Source organism: Aythya fuligula, chromosome 11, assembly GCF_009819795.1.
Source record: "Aythya fuligula isolate bAytFul2 chromosome 11, bAytFul2.pri, whole genome shotgun sequence".
In the NCBI taxonomy this organism is placed as follows: Eukaryota; Metazoa; Chordata; class Aves; order Anseriformes; family Anatidae; genus Aythya; species Aythya fuligula.
In genome coordinates, this window is record NC_045569.1 from 3,157,879 (window position 1) to 3,183,627 (window position 25,749).

Sequence of the window (25,749 nt, forward strand, 5' to 3'; positions counted from 1 at the left end):
TAATAGTGTATGATATGAGCCAATTAACAGAAAAAGTTTTCTCTAAAATACTGTTTCCATCAGCTAGGAAACTAAAACAAAACCATTACAAACCTAGTCCAGAAAGGATGTGTCTCTAATGGGACACATCCTTTCTGGACTTGATTAACACAGCTCCCTTTGTTTCAAATGCAGTTTACACCAGTTGACTCTTTCGCCAGTGACACCACAAAACATGCTAACAGTAACACCAGGCATACGATGCACCAAAAGGCTGCTGCCAGGCACAACAAGTCAATGAGAGCCACATGTTTGTTCTAATAACTGCTGAGAACATGAAAAACAGGGAAATATGTGAACCATTCATCTTGTACAAGTCTATGTGAGAAATGTGGAATGGTACGAGTCTGTAGGCAGTCTGTAGACAGGGGAATTAAATGTAGTGCATTTTGTTCCACTTTTGCTGGTGTCTGCACAGGGCTAGAGTGTGAGCCCTGAGGGGGAATACCTGGGAATTGATCTGGGAAATGAGACGTAGGTACCTCACTGGAGATTTTAGCTGCCTGACCTTTACTTTCTCAACCAAGTTGAATACAGACAAGAGGTTTTCTCTTGGTATTGAGGTCAATCTTTCAATTTTTCCTACCACTGACATCTATCGTCTTGCTCTAATGAGATTTGCAAGTCAGTGAAGAAATTCTACTGTAACGTGTCTTAACCTTAACCTGGGGAAAAACGGAAGCATGCGATGCAATATGCATTTGCTTTAGCAGAGCTCCATTGCTGCTTCAGAGATGCTAACATCCTCCTAAACATATCCTAGCACTAAGTTCCACGTCAAAATCAAAGTCACTTCAAAACTGTATTTCAGCTATGCAAGAAAATAAAAACAAAAGAGTTTTTACCTGAAACTGCCAACAGAACTGCAGTTTCTATAGCTTTCAAGCCCACCTCCATGAAAACATCAATTCCTCTCCCTTTATATTCTTCTGGTTGTTCTTCTAATTTTACTTTTCCTTCCAATGACATTATCAGCATCCTTTTCTAAGCAAGATAAATGAAAAGGATTGCTCTGTCCTCAAGAAGGTCCACCAGCAATTACACTATCTTTTTTAATCAAAATCACCACTCCAACTAATGTGTGTTTCTAATGAAATTGCACTTTTCTTTGATAAAACTCTATCATTTTTATCAAGGTTTTCCCCGCAGCTGATTTTGGCTGATATGGCTGTAATTAACAGCTTGACACAAGACAGTACCTATGCGGAATATTAATCATACTAGCTATTCCTTAGAAATGTGATGTGAAAAATTAAAATATTTTTCCCCTCTCAAAACTCAGATAAGCTACACCAAGATTTTTAGGCCGGACTTCCATCTGTAGTAGTATTAAAACTAAAGAAGCTTTGCTAAGCCTCACCTTTATGTAGGCAAATATCCCACAAAGAGAGTCACAAGGTGTTACACTGGATGCTTTTAGCCAGCAGATCAAGCTTCCAAAGATTATTCATTTTTTTCCATATTTACCATCATTTTTCAGTGTTTTCTCTCAAGACACAGGAGAAATTGCTTTCTTCTGCAGCTCCCTGGCAGACAAGATTACTCCTTACATGGACAGAATTTCCTGTAAAGTCTGCCATTGGCCCTGGGAATGTGAAACCAGCCACCACTGAAGACAAAATACCAATGAGTGGAATTTCTCCCTTGCACATTCCCAGTTGCCATTTGTCAGTGGCCTAGTTCTCTCTCTTCTCATGCCCTAGCTGCAATATTCTTTCAGCAGTGTGTTGTAAACAACCAGTCAGGGCTTTTTTTAGCTGTGTAATTAGAAGCCATTGCTTCTCAGTTTAATTTCTCTTTCTGTAAGTATAGCTCCCAGTCATCACCAGATGGCTATTCTTACTACTGACCTTGCTGTCTAGATAACTCCTTACACTTATTATCCACTCTTACTTTTCCAAATAAGGTCCTTAATGAGAACAAGCATAGTCATTGTGTCTACGATTATGTATTAAAAATTTCAACTTTAATATTCAGATTATAAGCACTGAAGAGAGTATATATACAGAAACAATTTAAAGAAAAATGTTTTCCCTTATTAGACTGTCAAGTGATTCATATACTAATGATATTTATATAGTCACTGTAATGCCGATGCCTTATAACCTCTGTCTTATTTATTGTACAAGGTTTATTTCCTTGGATTTGCTCCAAAATAGCTTCTGGCTGTTGAACAAATTTAAGAGATGTTTTAAAAAAAAAAAAAAAAAAAAAAAGAAGGATGAATCATTGCTTAGATCTAGAAATGTGTTCAAATCAAGCTTTTTTTTTTGTAAATGTTGCTATTCCCCTTGCCTAATTATAATTAAAATTCTACATAGAATATTTTTTTTTCCTCCTTTTATTTGTGAAAGATTTTCTGATCTTGTTCCTGTCATTGTCATGAGGACATAGAGGATCCCCGAACAAAAACAAAACCCACCTCATTACTTTCTGCAACCATGACTTCCATTCAAGTTGTCCTTGCTGCATCAGCCAAAAGAAATGCATCACTTCTCCCCATCCACAAGCATCATCCATCACGCCCTCTCTGCCACACTTGCTTTGTTTGCCTGGCCCTTTGGTAAACTTTGCACTTCAGCATTTTCATGGCTGAAGGTGACTCTGAAGAGCTCAGCGGTGAGCCCACCTACCAGACACCACGGCAGGAGGGCAGGTAAAACAGCTGCCCAGGGCACCCCTCTGTGGCTGACCGCTGCTCTGGACACACACACACACACACACACTAATTAACAGAGGCACCTGATCACACAAGTGGATGATGTGCTTTTGTAGTAATTCATTAGCAATGGTGTACCAACACAACCTGGAAGCTGTAATGCAGCACATCTTCTCGAAGCTTGGGTTACAAATCTCCAGACTACGTAGGAAGAATCAGTGAGGTTCTTAGGGAGCACAATCATAAACTTGGGCAGGTTTCAGTGATCTATAAAGGCATAGCAGGAATACGCGCATAACTTGGGTGAGTATAGTGTGCCAGTAATATTAATTGTGGATATATTTGGGTTGGGTTTGATATTTTTCTTCTACTTTTAAATCAGATTTTTTGGCAAAAATAAAAATAAAAATTAAAAAATCTCCATATTGGCCTCTCGTATAAAGGGGAGCATAGTAGTCATACATTAAAATAATCATGCCACATCTATAACAGGCTTTAACCAGCCAACGCTAACAAGCACCATTTTCCATTTTGCACACAGCCTTCTCTCAGCATTGGCCTGGGGAATTTAGGAGATAATTGAATTTATTGTCCACCAGGGCCCACACTGAGCAAGTTCTAATTAGTTATGAAGACACAGATGCCTTAGTATCTTGTAGAGGGCACCGTATAACTCTAAAGCAGTGAAACCTCTTGAAGACAGCTCATTTGAAACTTGCATCAGCAACACACATGGGAGTACGGAAAAGTGTGTCAATGATACATAGTACATCATCCCACAAAATTTATACTTCCCCACCTCTAGAAGTGCACCACTTGTTCTGGTTGCAAGCCACAATTCATCAGAATGACAAATTATTTCAAGATACTCTTAAAGTCTCTTCCCCCGCCTCCATTTAACCTAAATTCTTTATACTGTGCATCCCTAGCAGCTACACAAATTCTGCTGTATTTTTTCTTCATCTACAAAGGTATTTGCGAGCATCATACCAGCACACAGCACTAATACTAATTAAAAGATTTATTAGCTGAAACAGGCACATTTAGAGATTCATTTGTTTTTGTCAAAACAGCTCGTATCATTTATTCTAATTCCCACCCTGGATGGCACTTTGCTGACTCAGAAGCTTGTGTTCACTTTGCTTTTCTGATTGGTACCATGTTGAAAATATACACGTACTTCCTGCATTAAAAAATAAAAATAAAACAAAAAATCCAAAACAATCAACCTACCCCCAATTTTATTGAAATTTCTCCAACTTAGCTCACCCCTGGATCATCCAAGAATGATGTGAAGCTCTCACTGAGAATTAGTAAGCAAATTTGTGTCTGTCACTGTACTGAGATGCACTTACCTACACACTAAACAACTCAGTAACAACCTGACAATTTGGAGCATGTGAAACCTGGCTCTGACAATCGGGCTGTCTTCAAGCAGGGTTTGAGATCTGATGACTAATCAACTTATATTCCATACGGTTAGGGTTCCATTGCTGTATTTACATCAACAGAGGAGAAAATCTCAGAAGCCATAACACCAATTAGTGTGGTTTAACAAAGTGCACAGCAGAGGGGAAAACCAAGTCATCAGCGTATTTTACACATCCCTCGCTTTAACCATTAATTTGATTAATCATTCTTGGTAAAAGCCTGCAGCAGGAAGTATTTTGAATTGGGCATAGAAGCAGGGACTGCTGTTGAGCAGAAAGCCCCACGCCAGAGCATTAACGTGTGCAGCATACAAGCCCTTTACAGTAGCAGTGACGCACACAGGGCATTCATTGATGATGCTTTGGGACAGCCGTATCTCCACAACTCCAAAAGCTATTTCAGCATTTGGGAAACCTCCTTGGGGTTGGCCCCTAGTGAGCGGCACCCTCCAGGCACCCAGAGAGCACCTCTTTCTAGCATCCCCTCTTTCTTATAGCCTGAATGAATTAATTCTACATCCAATTTACCCACAGCAATTCTGAGGGAACTATAACTTCCCCCCTAATCCACCTCCAGACAAGCCTTTAATTACACAGCCTAAACCCCTGCAGACAGGTTTTGCTCTTTGATCTTCAGTTTATTGCTGCCATAGATGTTCCTGGCATCTTTTACTTTCCAAATACACTTGTAAAGGCACAAAAAGGAGAATAAAACAGAACAAGTTCCTGATAAGTCTTAGGGGATTTCTGTCGCAACAAAGGAGCAGAACTGCTTTGAGCTGCTGGGGCTTCTTCCCTACCATTTTTTTGGATGAAATTGAGAGCCACATGGAGACAGGATGAGCAAACACCTAGTAACCTGCTGGTGAAAAATGGTCTGAAGATGATATGCATCCAGCAGACAAAGGCTTTGTACGCTTTGTCTCTTCATTTTCAGTTCCAAAGTGGCCTACTCTGAATTCTAATCAACAGAAAACAGAGGAAGCAATTATGTATATGGGCCTTCCCATTTATCAAAGCAAGAAGCTATAGGTTCAGCATGCACTAGGTCAGAAGGTGGGTCACAGGGAGCTTTCAGCTTCTTCCAGCTACCAAATGTGATTAATTCTGTACCCACTTTTCTCACACAGCTGGGCGCCCAGCAATTACAGACCCCCCACAGGAAGTCCACTTCCCTCAGCTTATCTCCCAAGAGCAGTTACACACGCATAACATTAGCTACTTCTAGTAGACTGCACGCTGTTAGCAGGCTGTTTGAGAGAGACAACCACTGTTCGAGCAATAATCGCTCACTGTTCAGTCCCCCACCACTCCCATCCTGTGTGTATAATTAAAAATCTGTTACCTCTCTGACTTGGCTAGCAATTGGAGGCCCTCTCACAATAGTGCTCAGCAGACACAGGGCTTTAACAGATGGCAAGACAATGACGCAATTCAAAAATCTAAATATGATGCCACAAGATCAGACTGTTGCAGATTTGATAACAAATGAAATTAAACGCATGACTGTGGGATCAATAAGACATAGATGAAAATAAATTAAATGCATCGCTCATACAGTAGGGAGTGGGTGTAATTTGTTGAAGGATAAAAATGACAATCTTGCTTCTATGGTGTGCTGCAGTATCTGTGGAGCCTCTTTGTATTTTTCCTATTTTCCTACTAATGCTGCTGCAAAACAATATTAACCAATAAAATAACATTTCACATTAAACACCCAGGCACTGAGAATTAAAAGATGTGGTACATATTCCACTCAAGTAGTTATCCTGTACATGCTGTCAGCTGCTGCTTATAGAGGAAGCATACGACAGCCAAAATTGAGGACTGAAAGCATCTTAAGCATGCCCTAGTTTGCACCTTGCTGCTTTGCTAGATGTGAAAGCATGGGTAAAAAGATTAAATAATGGCATCTTCTGTTTTCACTTATCACTGTTCACATTTAGAGAAGAGTCGAAAATAGAGTAGGAAATTTCTGAGATCAAATCAGGATAACTGAAAAGAAATGCTCAGAAAAGTATGTGAAAAACAATGTCAAGAATTTCCTGTGCTTCCCTAATAACAACCTACATGAAATTATGTCTTTGGTTCTTGTACTTTTGGATAAACAACAATTTTTCAATAAGATGGATGAGTACCTAAAAACAATGGGAATGATTCCCATAGAAACACTAAAACTGCATTACACATCTCAACACATAAATTATGCATCAATTTTCCTTCCTATTTGGAATTAGAGGAAAAAGAGCACTTAGATCCTGGTGTATTCTGCTGCTGTCTGTCACCATATTATCACCCAGATCACGCAGCAACAGTAAGAAAACTATCATGTACGATTTATTAGCTACACCCCCATAAAGAAAGCTGGGCTGCTGATACATGAGGTAAGTAAATAAGACGGCAGATGTAGAGATTCAGACAAGTGGAGCGCTGCGTCCTTGCCCTCAGGGAAGGCCACATCATGCTATTTTAGGTCTTTTTTGTTCACTGAAGTAGTTAACATGCTTCCTCAGAACAAAAACTTCAGGACAGGAATCATGGACTTAGGCTTCATATAAAAATATTTTATACGGCGCTTTCAAAATGCAGCTGCATTTTTGTGTATCACTGCTGCCCAAGATACGTTTATCAGAGCAGGACCTCTGCACTAACAAAGGACTAGATGCTGCCATGCGAGGAGGCAGAGGACCAGAGGACAGGTACAGAGGGAGCTCTGGGGGATGCTGTGGAGGATAATGATGATGACTGGAGCAAACAGCTGCTGGGCTGTGAGAAAGTACAAGGGAAATTTCTCATTTATGAAAAGCTGTTGCTCTGCACTGTCTGCACAACAGCTGCTGTGGGGTCAGTCTCCCTAGAACAGGGGATGGCCTCGGACACAGCTTACTGCTTTCTACCTCAAGGCACAACATAGCCAAGGCAGACTGGGTGTTATCTTTGCAAAACACTTAGCCTTACTTTTACAGACGGAGAAGTAACAGAGCAGCAAGGAAACCATGTTGCAAAGAAACCCTGCAGCTCTGGTGCTCAAGGCATCAGGCAACCCTTCCTCCCTTCTCCATGGCTCAGCCTTCACACAGGCCCACTAACTCTACCTGAGATTATTACTGATTTTCAGGATCTTGAAATTAGTTTTCAAAAACCAATTGTGCTCCTGGGGTGATGGGATTAACCAGCCAACTCTGGCTCTCACCTTAGGTCAATCCTCCATATCTGAAGAACTTGGATAAGTTAAACATTGGCTTTTTTTGACCTCCTTGCCCACACACTCCATGCTCCCAGAGTGTTTGGGTACCCAAGACCCCTCCGTTCCCTCCCCAGGAAAGCCAACCTTCCCCCAGGGCTCCTTCCAGAGTACAATAAACTCACAGTTTGAGTCTGCAGGAGAACAAGTAATTGAAACAGATTTTACACAGCATTCCAAATCAATTTTTAATTATAAATTGGCAACCTCAAAAAGGCCAAAGACCAAGGTAGGTGAAATATCCTTACCTCCTGAAAAGCCATAAAAATGGATTACAAAAGATTAGAAGGGTAAAAAAATGGTCTAGGTCTGTTCTGACAGAGCTTCCTCTACTCTCCCTTCTCATATAAAATCTAGGACAGCCGATGCTACAACTGCCTCAAGTTCATCAAGTACCAACTTTTACTTTTTGGAGGTTTTCATCCCTAAATTCATCTATGCTTCTCCAGAATTACAATTTGTTCCACAAACTGTAAACCCATAAAGGAGAAAGCTTTTCAAGAATATTATTTCCCATTGTATCGTGTAGATGTTTTGCATACTCTCCCCAGCATAAGCTTTAGAATATTACAAGGGGGGAAAAAAGAGCAAAAAATATACACACATGTGAGGGAAAAAAAAAAAAAAAAAAAAAAGGAATAAAAGAAGGAATCAAATTCTTTGTTAACTCATATAGTCCAAAAAAGCACATGGCTTTCTTTCCTTTTCAGAACTCTAAGCATTTTTTTCTAAAGTTACATGATCATCTTTAAAGAATTGTTCAACAGAAAAGATTCAGATCACAAGGCAAGCTGAAATAGCATCAGTAAGCTCAAGCTTTTGATAATGTTTACCTCTATTTCATTTTCAAAGTACACAGAATGCCAAATCCTGCTTGCTTTTTCATATGCAATTAATCCCACCAAAATCCTTTGGGACTACTTCTGAAAGTAAAACGAGCAGGATTTAGTTTATAATCCAACACTGACAGGAAGGGAAAATATGATATTGTGTTTTATCCCTAGCAAAGAACCCTGGCACTAAATCCTCATGAATGAGTAGAGTGTTAGTGCATATTCTGCAGCTAATCTGGCAACTGGGCAATTTCCTGTTTGTAGTTTATATTTTGCCCAAATGACTGTGTAGAGACAGATGGCCACACCAAAGGAGGACAGTTCTGGAAAGAAGTCTCCTTCCCTCAGGAGTACTTCAAAAGATCAGTTTGGGAACTGCCAAAGCAGGGTCTTTTGCCAAGCAGCTGAATCACAACACACTGAATACCTCATTCGGCTGGGTTCTGTATCAAATTCTTACCATCTGATAAATAGAATGTTGAGGAAAGAAGAGCGAAAGACATTTCAGGGATTGATTAGTTTCTAACGTTAATGACTGGATGTTAAGACTCATTCCAAGACTTTTTTTTTATTCCAAGAAAGGAAACCTTTCCTGACTGCATTTTTTGCATCCCTAGAAGTATGCCCTAGGTTACTGATTATCTGGGATCCCATCATGAAGTTTTCAAAAAAGATACTCTTTTCCTTCAGGCTACGATGGCTCAATCAGATCAAGTTTCTAAAACATAGGTCATGCAAAACTGATGTTAGCCAAGGGCTTTATTCTCCCTCATAATTTTTATCCATGATTTTCCAGCACCAATTACCTGGGTCATCTTTTCTTTGTTTCAAAGAGAAAATAAAGATATTTAAGAATTATCTATGAAAACACACAATACATTTAGAATAGCAAGCCACATACTGTTTATTTGGATTTGAATTTACCTTTCCTCTGAATTTTCAGTAAACCAGAAAGATTTTTATCATCAATAACAATCTCAGCTCAAAAACCTTCAGGACTGTCAGGTAGTAAGAGAGATTTTGGGACTGTGAGATTAAATCAAGTGTTGCTGTATTGAGAAAAACTGAAGAGTCAATAGTTTTAATTTTGATTAACATGAGTCAGAACTAAAACTGGATTTAGTATAGTGCAAATGTGTCTCACCATTTTGCTTATCTGCAGAGCAAGACATCACTTCTTCAAGGTATTCACACTTGGCTGAGATTCATTCTTCATAAGCTTGAAGGCTAAGGAAAAAAAGGTTTAAAATTATATTTTAAAATGCTGGATTACATTTCAGGCTATAAATCAAAGTCTGCAACCTTGGAACCACAAAACACATATGACTATATCTTGAGTGAATACTTCGGAAATATTTCAGCTCTTTTGCTCTGTCTCCCTAGTGATAATAAATACAGATTTCAGTGCTACATTTGATTGCTACTAGACTTATGCTGGTCTATTAGGATTTCTAAATTGCATAAGCAGAAAGTGCTTCTGAAACATGGCTTAAAAGAAAATCATATAGAACTCAAAATGTTACAAAAATCTAAGAACTACTGGAATTTCTGTTTAACTCGAGCAGAAATAAGTTAGATGTTGCACACCCTAGGCATAGCAAAACAGCAGCCAACTTCCTGTTCTCATGGGAGCGTCTTTATTCCCAGTCAGGTGTGTGGGGTCAGATCAATGGAGTCATTACTGAACGGCACTGCATCTGGCGTGTTATATGGACTTGTATCACATGAGCACGTTAACAGTCCCATCTGACTTCCACCGTAACCAGTAAAACTGTCCCTAAAATCCCCAGCTGGTGACCCAAATCTATCAAAAAAATTGAAAGGATGAATGAAAACTTAACCACTTTCAGAGCTGGTAAAGTAAGAAAGATTGAAATGACACAAAGATGTCCTGTAGGCTTCTATGATAAAATTAAGATTAATTGCTGGGAAAGTCCCACTTGCAGATGAAAGAGACGGAATGTACTCCTTGGGATCAGGTGGACCATTTTAGAAAGTACTAGGAAATGCTAAGCAACATGAATAGGATTACTGAGGGAAGCAGAACCAGGAATAAAATTCAGTTCTGTTGACCTGAAGCTGTCTACTCACCTCCCAGCTATTACAAGAAACACGTGGGAAGGGAAATAGCATATTGCACTTAGGATGGCAGAAATTACTTTTAAAAAGGTAAATGATTCATAAAACTTCATGCTAGTGAGCACTCCCCTGCACCTACAACCATGTACTTGCTCAAGCATTTAACACAGCTGTATTGCTCACTTCCAAGTCACAGTTCTCACGAGCAAAGAGCATTCAAGGTGATATTCTTGGCTTGTTAAGAGCAGCACACGTCCATCTGTCGAGATCTGTTTTGACAGAATTTAATCCCTTTGCGGTTCTTCTTTGTGTGTCTGTTTAATTTTTTATAACGTTGCATATTTCACTTCTCTTAAAAGCAAAATCCTAAACATGATGTCTGATGCATGCAGGTTGTCTGTCGTAGACTTGCCTGTTCACTAAAGATATTTAGAAAGCAAAAACATTGAATGACCTGGCAAGTTTTAAATCAAAAGAAATGTGAACAAAGGTAAACTCATCTTCTTTCTGCAACATATGCAGGAAAAAGCTAGCAGGTATTGGTCCAAAAGACACTTAGATACACAAGAAAAAAATAATAAAAGAAAACAGTGCAGGCATCCAGGGCATCTCCATATCTTGCACATTGTAAGAATGTCTTATCATTCCATCCTATAAACCAGAAAAGCACTTTATATGTAGAAAAGAGCAACAATGCTCAGAGTATGGCCTTCTGCAGAACAGTGTAATAAATTAGGACCCTTTGGTTTGGAAAATAGGTAACTGGAGGTCCACAACCCAACAAATGCTGCAGAAAAGGTGACAAGAGCATGATTATTCAGCTTCTCATAATACCAGAACTACAGAAAATGTGATAGTATCAAATCTGAAACACAAATAAAATATTTCCCTCAATAAGCAATTAAAGAGTACTATTCATTACCACATATTTGAGAGATAAAAGTATAATGAGTTTCAAAATGGTTCACCAGCAATTTCCAAAGAAATCCCTAAATTACTGACTGCTTGAATTTGGGATGATAACACACACAAAAAAAGATCACTCAGATGATGCATGCTTTGTTGTACTTCTCTGAAAAGATCTGACATACTGGCCACCATCATTAGTACTAGGTTAAAGGGACTTTGGGTATGAACCATCATGAAAATTCCTGTATTGTCAGCCTAAAAACTTTAAAGGTTTCCAGAATTAAACTCAATCACCATGGAAAATGAAAAACTATTAGCAAGATTTGGTCAAATAAATGAATCTCATGAACTTAGGGCAGATTCAAATGACTGTTCAAAGATATTGTAGTAGTAGATAGTTCAGCAAAATTTAGCACATCTTTAGAAAGTGGAGACAGTATGGATTAGATGTTCCTTGTATGACCAAGTTAATGTAGATCATTATGGTACAATAACAAAACCAACTGAACTGAGGGAAGTGCAGAACCTTATGACCACTGGAAATGCTCACTTGCAATATTGCTACCTGCAGACACTGTTTTCCTACCAACAGATAATGTGGTTAGATTTGTTATGAGACAGGTTTTTGCCCTGCTCAAGCAGTTGGACCTAAGAACAACTCATGTGTTCACAGCTGTATATATTTTTTTTTTTTAGCAGAACCTGAATTCTCCAGGTCTGCTGCAGAAAGCCTTCAACAGACAGTTAAAAGCAATTCTCAGACAGCCATCTCCTTCTCTTTGGAAAGGAATTAATCTACACCAGCTGTGGAAAGTGAAGAATGCTTCCTGTCACCTTTATATCACAGCTTTCTGTCAGTGCCAGTGACAACATCACCTCCCAGGTTAACACCAGACACAGAGGTAAGCATCCATGGAGATAAAGTCCAAGTATTTTAAAAGCAGCATCACAGATACCCTGGGGGATCTTCTATATGAGACAACACAAGCAGCAGCAAGGCCAAGCCCTAAGGAACCCTGGATAAATGTGCTTCATGAATAGATCATTCTGAATTTATCCCTTGCTCAAGGGTAACTGCTACTTCTTTGTAAATATCACACATGAACTAGCATCACATTATGATATCTGTATCTTCTATTTAAAAAAAATAAATAAATTTATCCCGAGACTATTCTCATCCCCAGCAGGCCCAATCAAATTAATCCCAAATGTCTTCGCATATGTACCCAGACACAACAAAACAAACAGAGAAGTCAGGAGCAGCCCAGGTGCCAGTCTGGTTGGCTCTTTCCGAATTTCAAATGAAGCATCAGTTTGTTAGGCTTGTTAGAAGAAAAAGTTGTCTTCATGGCTAAGTTCCGAGACTACTGAGTGCAAGTTTGGCCCCTTTATGAAGAGAGCTAAACCTGTATGGCATGTACTACTCTGTCCCCAGGTTTTGCATCAGGGAGTACATAAAACCTGAATCTGAATACACGAGGATTTGAAGTGCAATCTAAGCTTGTTGAGTGCTGTAAATAATGGGCAATGGTCATTGCGAGAGAGAAAAACATTGGATCTTTCCACCACTCACCTTACCAGGTGCTGCTTTTTAGGGTGAATTTCAGTAGTGAGGCTTAAAAGCCGGAAGCTTTACACTTGGCAACATCTTGAATAAAACAGCAATACTGTAACCGTTGCTAGCCTCAACACAGAGGGAATTTTTGACAGCTTTTTATTTTGACAAGAACAGAGAAAGCTCTCAAATTCTCAACTCAAGAATCACTTCAGTCAAAGTGGATTACAGAAGCAATTCTCTTAATCAGCAAGTTTAGCATGGAGCAGAGCTTTACAGAAAACAGCTTATAGAAACAGTAAACAAGAAGTTCCTCTCAATTATGCAGAGACCCCCACCTCAATTCCAGGTGATAAGTCATGGAAGCACAGTATTAATGCCTTATAAATAACACATCTATTTCTGTTCAGGACTGTTTCCTGTACCAAAACAATTTCACTAGTAAATAATTCTGCTTGTAGAGCTAGAGCCAATATCCTCCTTTATTCAGTAACATACCGTCTCTGCCATATATATCTAAGATAAACTGCTGTTGCTTCACCTTGAAAAATTACTTAGAGAACATTTTAATGAACTAGAGTGACTTTACCTAACAGAACAGAAAATGGAAGATCTAAGTGAGAGGAAAAGAACCACCACCACCAAATAACATCTTCAAACTCAGCTATCTCCACAAACCCACTCTGCTCCTACCTGTTCGTGAGTAATGCTGCTTGTTCTAAACATCATGGCTATAATCATGTCATCAGGTCACACACAAAAAACCTGCTAGTATTTAGCAAATAAAACCAAAGTGTTCAATGTTTTTTGTCTAGGCACCTTGAAATAATATCAAAATAACTGATCTTGGAATTTGGACTATTACTGATAACAATTTTAAAATACCTTCTGTATTTCTTTGCATAAGGCCTTTTAAAATTTAGATCTAAAAACAGATAACAAGCAGACAATTTCATCAGCGGTTGATTTATTTCTGCTTTCTGCTCTCTCTGGTCGCAGTTCAGTGAAACCCATAAATAAGTTAGGCTGGTGAAGGAGATTGAATTTTTGAGACCACAGCAGTAAATGAGGAATTGAACAGCCTGGAGGCTGAAATATCTTCTCTTGGGATATAAGCCTTTGGACCTATTAGCAGCTGTCTGTATTGCTGTTCCAGCCATCGACACATATGACCATGTCAACATATTGAAATGATTTATGTTTCTTTGTGTTGCAAAAGGACAGACCTTATTTGTGTTTGGGGCTCCATCACTATTACTGGAAACATCAAAAGTCAGTTAGCTACATAGATTACAATATATACACACCCACGTTTTATTCCAAAATTAAAGTTTCCAAACACCATCAAGCTTCTCTCAGGAACTACTTCTCAATATTTAAAAGACATCCAAACAAATCTAATATTTAGGAGGCTTAAAAAAAAAAAAAAAAAAAAAAAAAAAAAAAAAAAAAAAAAAGTTGAACAAGTTGAACAAGGCCTATAGGCTGTAAGCTTTTGTGTACACTTACAGGAAAAAAGTTGTATTTTCAACATGTTTACTATATCTAACACCTTTTGTTTCTCAACTAGTTTACAAAAGTGCTGTTTGTGCTGTTAGCCACAAATTTTTCCCTTATTAAGTACTAAAAAGTAAGATTTTCCAAAAACATGGAAAGACATGGTCAGCACAATTTGATTATAGAGAAAACTGGGTTTTGTTTGTTTTTTGTTTTGTTTTGTTTTTAACACTTTTAGTCAGTACTTGCAAAGGAAAGACTAACAGGGAGACTTGAAAATAAAAGCAAGCAGAACAAGCAAAGAAGAAACCTCCCCCACTACCCACCACTTACATATTTTGTAGTTCTCTGGCTTGGAATCAAAATTTCACCAAAACCCAAGAGATTCCACACACAACTGAAGAATCAATGAATCACCAAACCAAAGACCACGAGTAAAAAGAAGCATCTCCAGATCTTACTTCTTGCAAAAACATTGAGATGCCCTCTGGCAAAACGCAGCTCAGAGGAGCAGGCCCACACCCTCTGCAGGCACGTGGTGGCCATTTCGGGGCAGTTACCTCAGGAGCTGTCCCACCCGCCCGGCACAGGTGCCGCAGCGCTGTTCCTCCATCTTTGGCAGCAGACCCACACGTGATAAACAGCCTAACACACTGAAATGAACACTTGTACCCATCTCCCACTAATTTAGCATTCCACAAAAACTGAGGTTATTATTTCTAGCAAGGTGTCACTTAGTGAAGGCCACGGGCTTACCAGGCGTGGCAGAAACGGCGCCCCACAAAGTGCTGACCAGCAAGGCTTCAGACAATAGCCACACACGTAAAAAAAAAAAAAAGAGTAAAATTTGCTAACAGATCTATAAAGGTATCTCTGCACCTAAGACAGTGCTATATCTAGTCCCAGGGCTCTCTGAACCCCACAGGGAGGAGTCAGGTGAGAGCTCCCAGACTCCACATGACTGCACACCTCCACAAGCCAGCATCCAAGCTAAACAGTTGAAGTAGAAAAGCGTTACCCAAGACAATTTTATTTTCTAACTATTCACTTATATCCCACATAGTCACATGGTGTTCGCAGCAGGCTTCCAGTGTCCACTCCTGAGGGAAATGGCATACCTGCACAACGACGGACAGCTCCAGTATTGCCTTTCAGCTAGCCCTTGCTTCCAATTCACACAGTTGGATAGAAAGAGGCACACAGATTAAATTCATACAACTGGCAGGATGCTTAGGATCTACATTGTAGTGTGCTCCCCAAAAGGTTTTATCAGCTACTGTACAATGACCACTTCACTGACGGACATTCATAGAAAAGAGTTATCAATCAATCCCACAGGTGAACAAACAGGTGTCCTACGTAGTACAGTTCATTTACAGATAAGTGGACAGAAAAAATGCAGACACTATGTAGCATAAGTCTTTTAATTTAAAAAAAGCCCTCCTACAAATAGATTTTTTTTCATACATAGTGCAAAACAGGTGGTGAATCCCATCTGATTTCTCTGCTTAGCACAAATTTAATTATTATTTTTGCAGAAAATTAAAACTTAACACACACTGAACTTTAACTCTTTAAATTCAGTTTAAAAAAAAATCTGTAATGAGATTTTAGTATCCCACTTCAAAGATTAATGACATCAAATATTTTGGTAAAACAGACCACATCATAAAAAAGAAAAAAGTACACAATAGATATGAGGAAGTTTATGAGTTGATATAGTTTATTCCAGATTTCAATATGTACTAATAATTATTTTTCGGGGAAATCATCACTGACAGAGAAGTAAATGCTATTTTAAATGTTTTCAGAAAGCTTCTCTTATCACAGTGTTGTAGATAAACTGTATGCAGTTTTAAAAAAGCAGTGAACTTATCTCTACTGATGATACACTGAATAAATACCATCACAATATGCAAAATACCTACGTTTAACATAAGGTTCCTTTCTGTCAAAATAATCCTGAGTATTAAGTAAAAACAGTCAGAAGCATGATTTATTCAGCATCTTAATCAGCTTGATTACATGTCAAATTTGAATTTCAGTAGCTAAGAAGAATGGTGGTTCAAACTTCACACCAGATGCTACCACCATTATTATTTTCCAAATAGCAGCCAGTGCTACATCAATGTTAGTTTTGCCAGGTTTAATGTCAATTGCACTGTAATTTGGGTGAAGTTGACTTAAAGAGGAGATGAAACAAAAATAATTTGCATTCATAACAAACCGAAAAACGTTCCCAATGACCAGGGTGAAAACAAATTTCTGCATTGCACTGAATAAAAATAATACACCCTGCCCCACCGCATAACCATTAAAATACATTTTTATCTGCTTTCACTGCTACAGAAGAATATGCAAAATAAGTCTAGTGCCAACATCTTTTACTCCTTGAGTTATTAGGGAAAAGGAAAAGGACACTTTCTTTCTGGGTAAGAAAGAACACACTATCTCAAATAAGATGCTTTATTTTTCATCCTGCTGACAAGGTTTTCTCCACTTAGATAACCAAAGTACTGCCCAAACCATTCTTCATATTATTTTTTTTTATAATAACAAAAATCATCCAAACTGTAACAGCCACTGTTTATTAAAATGTATTTTTCTTCAACTGTAAGCATAGCTCTGAACGATGCCAGGTGAACCAGTAAGCAATTGTTAACTGCTGAAGAGATGACAATAAGATACAAGCATTTTAAGAGGCTTCTTCCATATCCACATCCTCTTGTAGCTTCTGCACCATTTTCTCTTCCAGCTGTTTTGGTTTGCCTTCAAAACAAAGAAATATTAAATTCAAGATGTCTCAACAGGCAAAACAACCTGAATATATTAAGCAGTTGTTTAACAGTAAACCCACCAAGCTGAATATTATTTATTGTTAACCTCCATCATCACCTAAAAATTATAGAATTGCTGCAATAGAACAGCTGATACAGTTTTTATGCAAAAGTCTAAAATGCAGTCAATGTATTTTTCCACTTATGTAGCTAGCAAAAAGATTTAAGCTGTCCTGAATGGTGTGTTGGATGGCAATAATGTTACCTCTTAATAATGCTACCAAATTGAAAAAAAAATACAGGACTGACATTTGTTTCTGCTCTTTAATGCAATACACTGAAAAGGAAACTGTTGTTGTCTGAGAAACAATTGCACGTTAGTGTGCATCATTCCCTTAGCATAAGCAAAGCTAAAAAAACAAACAAAAAATTAAGCATAAATATATCCTAACAAAAGCCTGTTTCACATAGCTACAGTCTTAAGATTTGTACATAACACAAACAGAAATGCAAAAAACCTTACAGATTTCTAGTTAACATCTAATACAGTAACCTACCTCCAACTGAGACAAGGTCATTAGTAATTTTTACAGAACACGAACTAATGGATATAAGTGTTGGTTCGTTTTTTTTTTTTTAAATTCTCTCTGTGTTCCATTAGCTGTACTTTATAATCTGTTTTTCTCAACATGATCTAACACAAAATAGCACTTTCAATAAGCTGTTTGGAAAACAGAAAATTTAGGAGGAATAGGTATCTGCAACTCAAAACTAACATAAAAACTCAGTTCACTGACAAAGAATATACAATATTTTATCTGTACTAGACAGTTTTTAGTCCAAATTAGCAGAATTACCATTATATCGCAAAAAGTTAGGATTATATTCCGGAAACAGTATTCTTACATAAGTTCACACAGTGAACTACATAAAAAAGCTACATTTCCACAATTAGATAACAACAAAAAAAAATCTCATGTATTTTATATTAATTAATGCGGCTGGCTGTTGAGTTCAAATGATTCAATTCAAAGGGAAGACTTATATAAATACACTGATTAAGAGATTTGCAGTTCTGAAAGTACCAGGTATTACGTGCAATAAAATGAAAACACTGCAGTAAGAAGGGATAAATGCAAGACCAAATAAGCAAAAAGGTATGTTTGATTCAGAACAAAGATATTGCTCACATTTCATGACAAGAGCTATACTTCACATTCAATAGTCAATTTAATTGTTAAAAAAAAAAAAAACAAAAAAACATGAGATTATTGGTGAGTAGGGTAAGTCGTACTAAAAAAAGATCAATATTCATCATAAAATTGTATACTCTAAGAGTATACACAAACCAGGTAAATCAAGTTCTTACCTGCATGTGGAGCACGAAGAAGGTGGATATTCTGTTTGACTTCTTTGATATCTTCTGCCTTCTGCAATTCTTTGTTCTTCTTTAATCTGGAAGATAGGGGACATTAAATTAAATTACCTTTTAAGAGGTGGTGGATGTTTTCTGTTTAATCCATGACACACGTATTTAGCTATAGGTAAATAAGTGTTAAGTAACTCTGACTGTAAGCAAATAAATATAAAAACTATTTGAAAACCTAGTTAACTACATAATGGATTCAAAATCAGAAAGCCAGCACTATCAGCTCTTATCAGAAATGTGTTTAAATCTGGAAATCCAAGCTAAAAATAATGAAATACCACTATTACAATTGCATGTGTAAAAGCTACATTTTCTTTGACAGCCTATATAGCATAGTAGTTAGGTAGCACAGCAGACTCCACTCAAACTATTTTACCTCATCACTTCGACTACCATACATGTATATGTAACAAAGCAAATAAACATTTAAAACTCCTAATTGTTATTTTTCTGGAAAGACCGACTGTCTAGTACAGATCTGCAAGAGCTCCTGTAATACAAATGCTTCTCCTCACCTGTTCATAATAAACCTAGCTTGGCGTTTTTGCTTGATTTCCTCCACTCTCTTCATTGCATCAACTGAAACAAAGCAGAAGTTGCTGTAAAAGTGCTTACATAGATACAGTTGAAAATACATGTTATTTTACAGAGCAACGCTACCAGTACTCCATAATATGAAACCTCTACAACAGAGAGAACTCATATTGCATAGAAGTTCTTCCTTCTTCAAAGAGAACAGATTTTTTTGTATAATATTGAGTTATATTTTAAAACTTATTAATGGTTTCACTTCTATGCCTACATACATTTTTTACAGTTAAGCATCACAAGAAAAGCCTCTTACTCTATTTGAAATCAGATGCAAGTTACCGTCTTCCCCTTTCTGGCATTCACCCCTAACTTACAAAGTAACTCTTCCATTTTATATCATTTATATTATTTATGAAACAAACTAAAGCAGAATGAATGGGAACAAACAATGGTATTAGTATAAAGAGGCTTACACTGGGAGCCTCTTAAAATTCTGGAGAACAACCAAGGCTTTTTCAAAGATAACAGTTCAAAATACAGTAATGCTACACCTGGTTTTCTAAACAGTTTCTGAAAATAAATAAATAAATAGAATAAAAACAAGCAAAACCCCATACCCATTCATAACAGCCCCACACCTAAGAATTTGGTCATAACTCCAGTAATTTCCAAGAACAATCATTAGAGAGAGCAACTATTCTACACAGTCTCCTGAAAACATGTTCATGTAAAGTAGAAGTTCACTCCTCACAGTTACTCTTCAGTTCTTTTTCTACCATGACTCACCAGTCTTGTTCCACAACTCTCTCTGGTATTTCACTGGCTCATTTCTACGTTTTTCAAATTCAAATGAATTATCCTGTATTAAGAAAAAGTAAATACAGATTATATACAGAAGCATATTTAGATCAATACATTCTTATTGTAGCACTCAACTATTAATATTCTCGATTCCTGTATTTTAAATAAATTTAGAGATTACTAGACTATGAGGGCATATATTAGTGTTTGACCTCAAAGTCTCACATGCCACAGTGATTTGCCTGAAAAGAACTATTTACCAAACCATCTCCTTTGACTATTTTCTTTTTAATAAGACAAAGGGAACAGAAAAGTTCTAAAGTGAAGTAGGAACTACAGAGTAGACTAGACAGGTAGAAGGCAAAATGTGTAGTCATTATTCAACAGCCCAGAATTCTGAAAAAGTTCAAGAAATGTTATTTCATTGTAAGAATATCATAACAATAGAAAATCATTTGAAACGGTGAAATATTTCAATTGATGACACTGTAGGGTTTGGGGTGGGCTGATGAGAGGTGTTTTTTTTTCTGCTAGACATAATTATTTTTGCACCAGTTTTATCTGAAGATTTTTCCTTACCCACGGGCTTTTTTTTTTTTTTTCTTTTGTAACTGTAAAGCAGAGTTTTGATCTTCACTTCATGTAAAGACAGTTTCAATGAGAGCTACTATATGTAGTAGCAAGAAATGGCACACAGACTCACAAACTTTGCTCCATTATGAAACAAATACTAGCCTTCACCATGTCATAGCATCAAAATGTACAAAAAAAAAAAAAAAACAAACACTGGCCAAAAAAATCTTCTAAATTCCAAGTGTGACAGGACATAACATCAGTGTCCTCAGTCACTCTAAGGGGAAGAATAAGCCAGTCCTTCAGAAATACTTTGTGAACAACCACCTGGCGACATTTATTACTTAAGGACAGTCCTGTAAAATACGAATACTTAGTATTTTTAACACTGAATTACATTTGTCTTTTCTTTTTAACCATCTTAAGTTCTCATACACTCTTTTTGAAACATTCCTATCTATGCAAAGACTTTCCCTATATACTGTAGGCATTAAGGATATTTCCAAAGGTAACATTGGTGTTTATATAGAGAAACTTCTTACTGTAAACCAGATTATCTGATTGTGCAGAAATACAATTACCAAAGGTCTACATTCACAGAGCAGATTTACAGATGGAAAAAGCATGCCTTGGATTTTGCATGCATTGGGGATATATGCAACCAGCTTTCACACAGAAGCTGAAACATGAAGTTCAACGTTATAGACAAACCAAGTGAATAGCTCACCCTCAAGGAAATCCTCTTTTCTACAGTAACTCCATCCCTGGTGCTCATCTAACTAAACAATAAAACATGCTACTAGTTAACCTAATGCGTTCAGAAGTGGAAAAGGCTAGCTTACTGCAGTTTTGATGAATTAGTGTAAAGTGTAGAATAAGAAGTTCATCTCCTTACCACTGTCAATTCTTTGCCAGCTGCTTTCCGGAACGCTTTGGTCCATCTGATCTTTCTTGGATTCCGCTTCTTCTTGAAGTTTTTGTGACATTTTGATTTGCAGAATCTAAATATCTTGGAAAAAAAGAAAAAAGTCAAACATGTTATTCCCGCCCAATTGCAAACAGGGTATCAAACAGTGGCATTTCTCTTAACAATATAGCTCATCGAAAATGACACAGATCTTTTAAATTTCAGTCTTCTTATTTCAAATGTCACTATTAAGCAACTATAAGGGATGGTGACTGTTTTGGGGGCTGTTTTTTTAATCATTCTCAGTGATAGTATATTTTAGCAAATTACCAGCTTACAGGCAAGTATTACCTCTATTTTGCAGATTTTTGTCTGTAATAATTGTGATGCAGAAACAGGAAAAAAGGTGAGGGACTGCAGCTGGGCGAGCAGCAATTGCTAATACACGTAGTGCTTAACCCTACCACACTAAGCTTTTGGTGGAGTAGTTAAATTTCAGACATGATGCATTCTTCCAGAGTTCACATTGCTGTTACTATACACTAAGGCATGCATACACTACCTACGGGGTCTCTGGAACCCAACCAGACTAAACTCAGAGTCTTAATGAAATAAACATGCACAAACCTTGCTAGAGCACACAAAAAGAACACTCTTTCAAAAGTTAGTATTTGTGTTACATTTCAGCAGAACCCTGTACAGGAAAACTAAACACACTTGCTTTATCATATATATTTATTAATTTGTTTCACTCTCAGTGCAACATTCAGCTACAGCAAGTTTCATTACACAAAGGACTGCTGCAATTAAGTTCGGCAACCTAAGACACTCAGTACAATTTGGCGTCTAAGAACCAGATTGGTATCCTCATCAGCAGCTCCCAAATAATAAGGCATAATGATGCTTCTTGCATCATGACATAGTGAAAAAGCAATGGGGGCAGAAGCAAGATGTAAGGAAGATGCTAGATCCCCCCAATGTCTGAAGTCATCCTAAGTGACAACTGACTACAAAAAAAAGTTGGAAACCACTTAAATTTAGAAAGAGAAGAGAATAGCACGGCGAGGATATATAAAAGTAATCTCCCATAATTACACGACTAGTTTTGTTTCTTTCATAAAGTTTTTGCTTATAAAACAAACAATTTCAAGCACTGTTCTTGTTTCTTCTTTATAAAGTCATTTTCACAGCTGTCAGTGACATATACAACGTACAGTTAAGCTGATTAAAATCCTCACAACTTGGCTGGGTTTTATTTATCATCTGCCAAAATAGCTATAAAACCAAACATGTACTGTGAATAAGTAATTTTCTATACCTGTCAACGCTTTTTAGATACAGTACCATCCTGACAAGAAGAAATCCTCATACCTCTCATATAATATTTTTCAATGTAGTACACGCACAGAAATACCTGTCTTTTGGATCACAGTTTTAAACTTTAAAGATCACCACTCAAGAGGAGTGCTGAGCATATCATAATGCCTTGGACTGAATTTACTGAAGGCAATTAAAGCACAAACCAAAATATTCCAACCGACCATTTTTCCTTTTTTTTTCCTTGCTCCTTTTTTTCCATATATTCTACAGATTTCTACATGTTGTAATGTACAATTACTCCACTCATCTACAAAAATAATTGAGAATGCTTTGGGTTTTTGCTCTACTACTCCAAATATAATCTGCAAAATCCAACACATCAAGAATTGGTAAAGTTCATTCAAATTACACTGTGTTCTTCTAGTTAATGATGCATAATAGCTTAACCCTAGTTTCCCGCTAGGTACTGGACTGAAAAACAACCAGAAAAAATGGTTGAATATTCAAAGTAAAACATTAAGAGACTAGTCTTTAATATTAAAGTCCCATTGGAAAGACCTTTAAGTTTCCAGAGTTTAAATACTATTAATTGATTCATATTTAATGAAAAATCTTAAAAATCATTCATTCCACACAGTGATCTTAAATTGCAAATGACCGATATTTTCAAAATTGCTGCTGTATTTTATTTAAATACCCTACATAGTTCATTTGGAATACTTTAAATCAAGGCTTGTAAGAAAAAGGACAACATTAAATATTTGGTGCAAGCTGGTAGCATCAATCTCATCCTCTGTAAATGACAAAGAAGCAAAGAATAACCAGACAGCGGCTTACTAATTGGGTTCCCAATGCCATTTAACCAACTGCACGATTACATCATGAAATAAAGTACACACAGAAGTTGCCACTGAGAAAATATCACTTTTATTCTGGTCATGAAATACTCGCTGTCATGTGCTAGGTCTCCTCTTTACGTGGCCAGGCATAACTTATTTAATTCTGAAGTTGTTATGGAGTCTTTACCAATTACCAATGGCTATGGCCATCATAGGGTCACAAGAACCAATCTGGAACAAAACATTTTTTTCATTGAGTTGTTTATATATATTTCACTATCACTTAGTTCAATCCGTGGTTTATATCTGGATCCCACGGCCACCCCCAGCTCTCTGAAGGTAGCTATGGAACAAAAGGTTGCATTTAATTTTATAGCTACATTCTGCTAGACTCGTTTGAGGCACCTGCCCCAACTAGCCATGGAAACCACTTATGTTCATCCAGGTGGCGTTTTCAGGCCTGTCAAAGATGCATAAAAGAAACTTTACTACTGACACTTGAAATTTCACTTAAACTAGTACTGAAATTACGTGGTAAGCTGTTGAGCTATGGACAACCCAGCCCCAACCCACTGGAAGTACTCCCACATCCAGCTGCCATTTTCCAGTCAAAAAAAGTAAGTAGCAAGATGACAACGAGGCAAGAAAGGGAAAGAAAAAAACAACCCCATCACCATCTAGAGTCCCTCAGTGCCCACGAAGCTGCCCACCCCCGAGGTACCCTGGGCTCCCTGCCACCCAGACCGGGGCTCAACCTTCACTTAAACGCACGGAAAATCACACCCGTTACCCAGGAGCTCGTGAAAACCGCACCTTTTTGCAAGCTTAAACTCATTCCCCTCCGGTAATCGCTTCTAAAGAAAACAGCACACATATAACCTTCAGCAATCGCCTCCCATGACTTTTTTTTACCCCTTTTTTTTTTACATCCAGCCCCCAGGAGCCGTGACTGGGCCGGCAGGGGCCGGGCCCCGGCAGCAGGCGCCGCGTGCGAGCCTCGCCCCGCGCCGGGCCCGGCCGTGCCGGCAGGCAGCAGGCCCCGTCCCGAGGCCCGGGCCAGGCCGCCCCGTACCTTGCAGTCGTTGCGCACGAAGACGACGCCGTGCCCCGGGTAGATGGGCCCGGAGCAGAAGTAGCACTTCTCGATGCGCATGGCCGTCGCCCCGCCCGCCCCGGCGGAAGATGGCGCCCGGCTCCCCGGAAGGCCGCGGCCGCCGCGCCGTGAGGGGACGGCGGCGCCCCCCGGTGGGCAGGCGGGGGCGCAGCGCCCGCAGCCAGGCCCCGGCCTCCGCTTCAGAGCGGCCGCAGCGACGGGCGCGAACAAAACCATCAACAAATGAGCTGTTTAATAAGCACTGTTAGCACTTCGCTGTACTTCGGCTTTTAAAATCAGCGCTCTTCGCGCTTTCCCAGGGGACTCCCCCTTCCTGAGGCACGCAGTCCCCCTTCAGAACAGAAATAACCCCTCGCCCCTTCCATCCCTCCTGTGCGGGTACTGGCCCATGGAGAAGCTTGGTCCTGTCCGTTTCTGTGCCCGTGAAACCCAGAACGGGTCTCCTCTCTCATCTTCAGTCCTAGGGTGCTGTCCCCACTCAGCATCTGAAATCTCTTCATTATGTAAAGCTCCAACACCGCAATTCCTGCTTCTCCCTTTAAAACTACCTGAACATTTGGTGAAAAGTTCATGTGTTGAATCGCACATGCCTGTAGGGCACATGCTTGTAGGGCAACAAAAAAGTCAGCCAGCCTGGGGTTGTATTAAAAAGATAGAAGGAATAAAAATGGATTCAGAGCAGTAGTGATACTAACCTTATCAGCACGGAACTTGGCTCCAATCTTTCTGAAGGGCCTCAGCCACATCCTATGGCAGGAGGATGACTTGCTAGAGCATGACTTGTGGCTGGTACTGAACGTCCAGCCCTCAGGACCAGCAGCTCAGCACGGCCTCTCAGACAGGGAGCGGGCCAGGGCTGTATAAGACAGCAGCCAGCCGCACGGTCTGCCCGAGGGAAGGCTTGGTGGCTGTGACAGAAGACGGCAACCCAGGTGATAGGAAGAAAAGCTAGAGACACATACTCAAAGCAGTTGTATGAGGGAAGCTACGAAGACATCAAGTTCACAGCTAGAGGCAAAACCAAAAAGCAGTAATCAAGATTTCCTCAGCCTAGGGCTGCTATGCAAATGCAGTCATTTGTTTTCAGTATGATTAGTTTGAGTTTCCTGCCCCTGTGACTGCCCTAACCCTGCCCCAGTTGTATTTATTTCACTGAAGAAAGCTCACTCCAGGCAGAGTACTATACAGTGTGATATTTTTAGTGGCTTCTATG

The 25,749-nt window shown here is 38.6% G+C and overlaps 1 protein-coding gene across 1 annotated transcript; it reads right to left on the minus strand.

Annotated features, from left to right (window-relative positions):
- Positions 1-15,940: 15,940 nt before the first annotated feature.
- On the minus strand, positions 15,941-24,608 carry RSL24D1 (ribosomal L24 domain containing 1). The gene is made up of 6 exons (XM_032195170.1): positions 24,495-24,608; positions 21,252-21,365; positions 19,769-19,841; positions 18,967-19,030; positions 18,392-18,477; positions 15,941-17,014 (listed from the first exon to the last, which is right to left on the minus strand). The coding sequence occupies exons 1-6, from the start codon at positions 24,573-24,575 to the stop codon at positions 16,941-16,943; spliced, it is 492 nt and encodes a 163-aa protein (XP_032051061.1). The 5' UTR covers positions 24,576-24,608; the 3' UTR covers positions 15,941-16,940.
- Positions 24,609-25,749: the final 1,141 nt, after the last annotated feature.

Coding starts and splice junctions, on each gene's coding strand:
- RSL24D1 (XM_032195170.1), bottom strand. CDS start 24,575: ATGCGCATCGAGAAGTGCTACTTCTGCTCCGGGCCCATCTACCCGGGG. Junction 21,366..24,494: donor TCGTGCGCAACGACTGCAAG/GTACGGGGCGGC, acceptor TTTTTTTCCAAG/ATATTTAGATTCTGCAAATC. Junction 19,031..19,768: donor AGAGTTGTGGAACAAGACTG/GTGAGTCATGGT, acceptor GCTTTGTTTCAG/TTGATGCAATGAAGAGAGTG.